The sequence below is a fragment of the Nematolebias whitei genome, chromosome 15 (assembly GCF_014905685.2).
Source record: "Nematolebias whitei isolate Nwh7 chromosome 15, NemWhi1, whole genome shotgun sequence".
Classification (NCBI taxonomy): domain Eukaryota; kingdom Metazoa; phylum Chordata; class Actinopteri; order Cyprinodontiformes; family Rivulidae; genus Nematolebias; species Nematolebias whitei.
In genome coordinates, this window is record NC_056512.1 from 19,000,159 (window position 1) to 19,002,635 (window position 2,477).

Consider the following 2,477-nt stretch of genomic DNA (forward strand, 5'->3'; position numbering starts at 1 on the left):
TACAGATTATAATTAAGGAGTTTAAACGGATCAGGGCTTTGATTTTGCACCATCACTTTAAAGGAAGTGTTCAGCTATTTAAAGTGGGGTCTGATCAATAATCTTACCTGATGTATTTAGCTCTATGAACATCCAAATGAGCTAAAGCTACAAACTAGCCTAAGATCAAAGTGGACTACTGACATCTTAAGACAACGTCGGTCTCCAAAGTTTCATTTCATGTGAACAGTTTTTATAAACCTTGACACCGCTGCCGTATTCTCACTGTGCAGTTATTTACACAGGAGTCTGTTATTAACGAGTGCAAATGGCGGCAGCAGCTAGCTGTTTCACTGCAGCCAGGGGGCATTGTAGGAGGAATTTCATATTTCAGCCAAAATAATTGTGTACTGCAAAATCGCTGTTAATATTGAAATTATAGCTTTAGTTTTGGCTAATAATAAATAATTGGGATTAATTCAGTTTTATAGAACGTATAAAACATTTCCTTTCAAATCAACGTTCAAAGTTTATTAGTGTTAAATGCAAAAGCTGTTTTCTAAAGCTTTGTGCTGTTAATTGTGCATTTCTTGCTTTATGTTAGGTTTAGTATGAAGTTCCTGCCAGAAGTCCCCCAGGATTCATCAGTTCCGTCAGCTGCTGTTTGTTTAAACAATGAAGCTTAACGTTCATTTAGGGATGATCGTGAAATGTAAAATTAAACTCATTAAAAAGCTGTAGAAATTGTTACCGCTGCTAAATATGGAAATTATTTGTTTTCACTGTCTGCAATCCATTTTGATTCTGGCCTCATGTGGACGGCCTTTAGTCTGTCAGTTCTGTCAGAATTAAACTGTTTCTTTGATTAAATAACACCTGCAACAGGTAAGATATTGTCTGTTTTAAAGTGAGGGTTTGTGCACACTTTATGAACTATATATTTCTCTTTACTGAACTCTATGCTCTGGTTTTAGATGTTAAAATCATGTTTGTTTGTTTTCAGGAGGAGTCACTGTTAATCTGTATTTGGCTGAACACGAACTGTTTTTGTTTTAATCTCTAATCCAGAACAAATCCAGCAGATTCTGACACTTGAAGAGTCTGTCCAGCACGTTGTGATGACAGCCATTCAGGAGGTGAGTGAGCTTCCCCGCTTTTCCTCTTGGATCTTTTTTTTTAATGTATTAATGCAGCTTTTAACCCCCCACCCCAAAATAAAAATAAATCTCAACTAAAGTCATTCCATTTGAATAATGTTCAGTTTTCATTAAGAGCTCGTGCAGATCAGGAGTAGATTTAATAAAAAGTTAATTTTGGGGAGAATATTCAGAAAATCAAAACTTGCTTCTGTCAGCTAGGTTCCCTTTTTGTTTATTGTATTTAATCCCACAATTGTTGTTGCATTCTTGTCTTTTTAATTTATTTTTAAGCTCTTAACCAAAGACCCTTCATGTGAACCTGGGAGTCCAGAGACGTATGGAGACTTTGACTACCAGGTGAAGCCCACAGTTTCATTCTCCTTCACTTGCACATCTTTAACCTTTATTTCCTCAGACACTATAAACAGCAACATGTCCTTGTTATGTGTTTCCACAGTCCAGGAAGTATTATTTTCTGAGTGAGGAAGCGGGTGAGAATGAGGACCTGAGCCGGCGCTGCAGAGATCTTGAGCATCAGGTTGGCTGAACAAAGTTTGACATTTTATTTAGCATTAGTATCTTGGTTGTTAAAATGTAGTGCGCTTTCCCAAAGTTTAATTTAATTTACAGTTTACCCTGTGGGTGCCAACAATCTTTTTATTATTATTTTTCCTCCAAACATTTTTAAGAGCAGTGTTTCTAATCAATATCCAGAGCTGCTGTTTAATTTGAGCCAAAGGAATTTTAATCAGTGACCATCGCACCTGATCAAAATGCTTTATAAACAATAAAAGGTAAAGTTGATTGCTGTTTAGATTAGTTGTGATGTCTTTTTAATTTACTACAAAAGTCATTTTCTTCTTTTTTTTTAATATGGGTGTAACGATGCGTGTATTTGTCGAGGCTCAGGACAGACCATGAACAGTCATAATCACCTCATCTAGAAAAGTATGCTTTTTATTTAACTAACAAAATTTAATTGACTGTCAAGCATGGTGATGGTGGCATCATGCTGTGGCACTGGTCCATAGTCAGTTTCTTTATTGTCATTCGCACCACATGCGGTACATGAGGTGGAATTAAATTGTGTAGACAGGGTCCCAGTTACATCCAACAAAAGTATAAAAACAGTAATATCTAAGATATGAACTAAGAAATACACAAAGCACTAGTAGTACAAACGCAATACGCTGAACAACAGCAGCACGAACATGAGTCTGTGTGAGCAGATGAGTACTAATAAACACAGCAGTGGGAAATAAATCAGCAGCATGGATAATCAGCAGCACATATCAACAATCAAGTGTTATTAGTGATTTTTTTTTCACAGTGATTATTCTGGTTAGAGATTCATGAGTC

At 36.2% G+C, this 2,477-nt stretch overlaps 1 protein-coding gene across 1 annotated transcript in view; it reads left to right on the plus strand.

The window, feature by feature from the left end:
• LOC119421063 (protein Hook homolog 2) overlaps nt 1-1,665 on the plus strand; it is a 2,167-nt gene extending 502 nt beyond the window's left edge. Inside the window, exons 3-5 of the mRNA XM_037688465.1 lie at nt 1,048-1,115; nt 1,410-1,475; nt 1,576-1,665. Of these exons, the coding sequence (XP_037544393.1) occupies nt 1,048-1,115; nt 1,410-1,475; nt 1,576-1,665 (224 nt within the window). The remainder of the gene's footprint in view (nt 1-1,047; nt 1,116-1,409; nt 1,476-1,575) is intronic.
• Nucleotides 1,666-2,477: the final 812 nt, after the last annotated feature.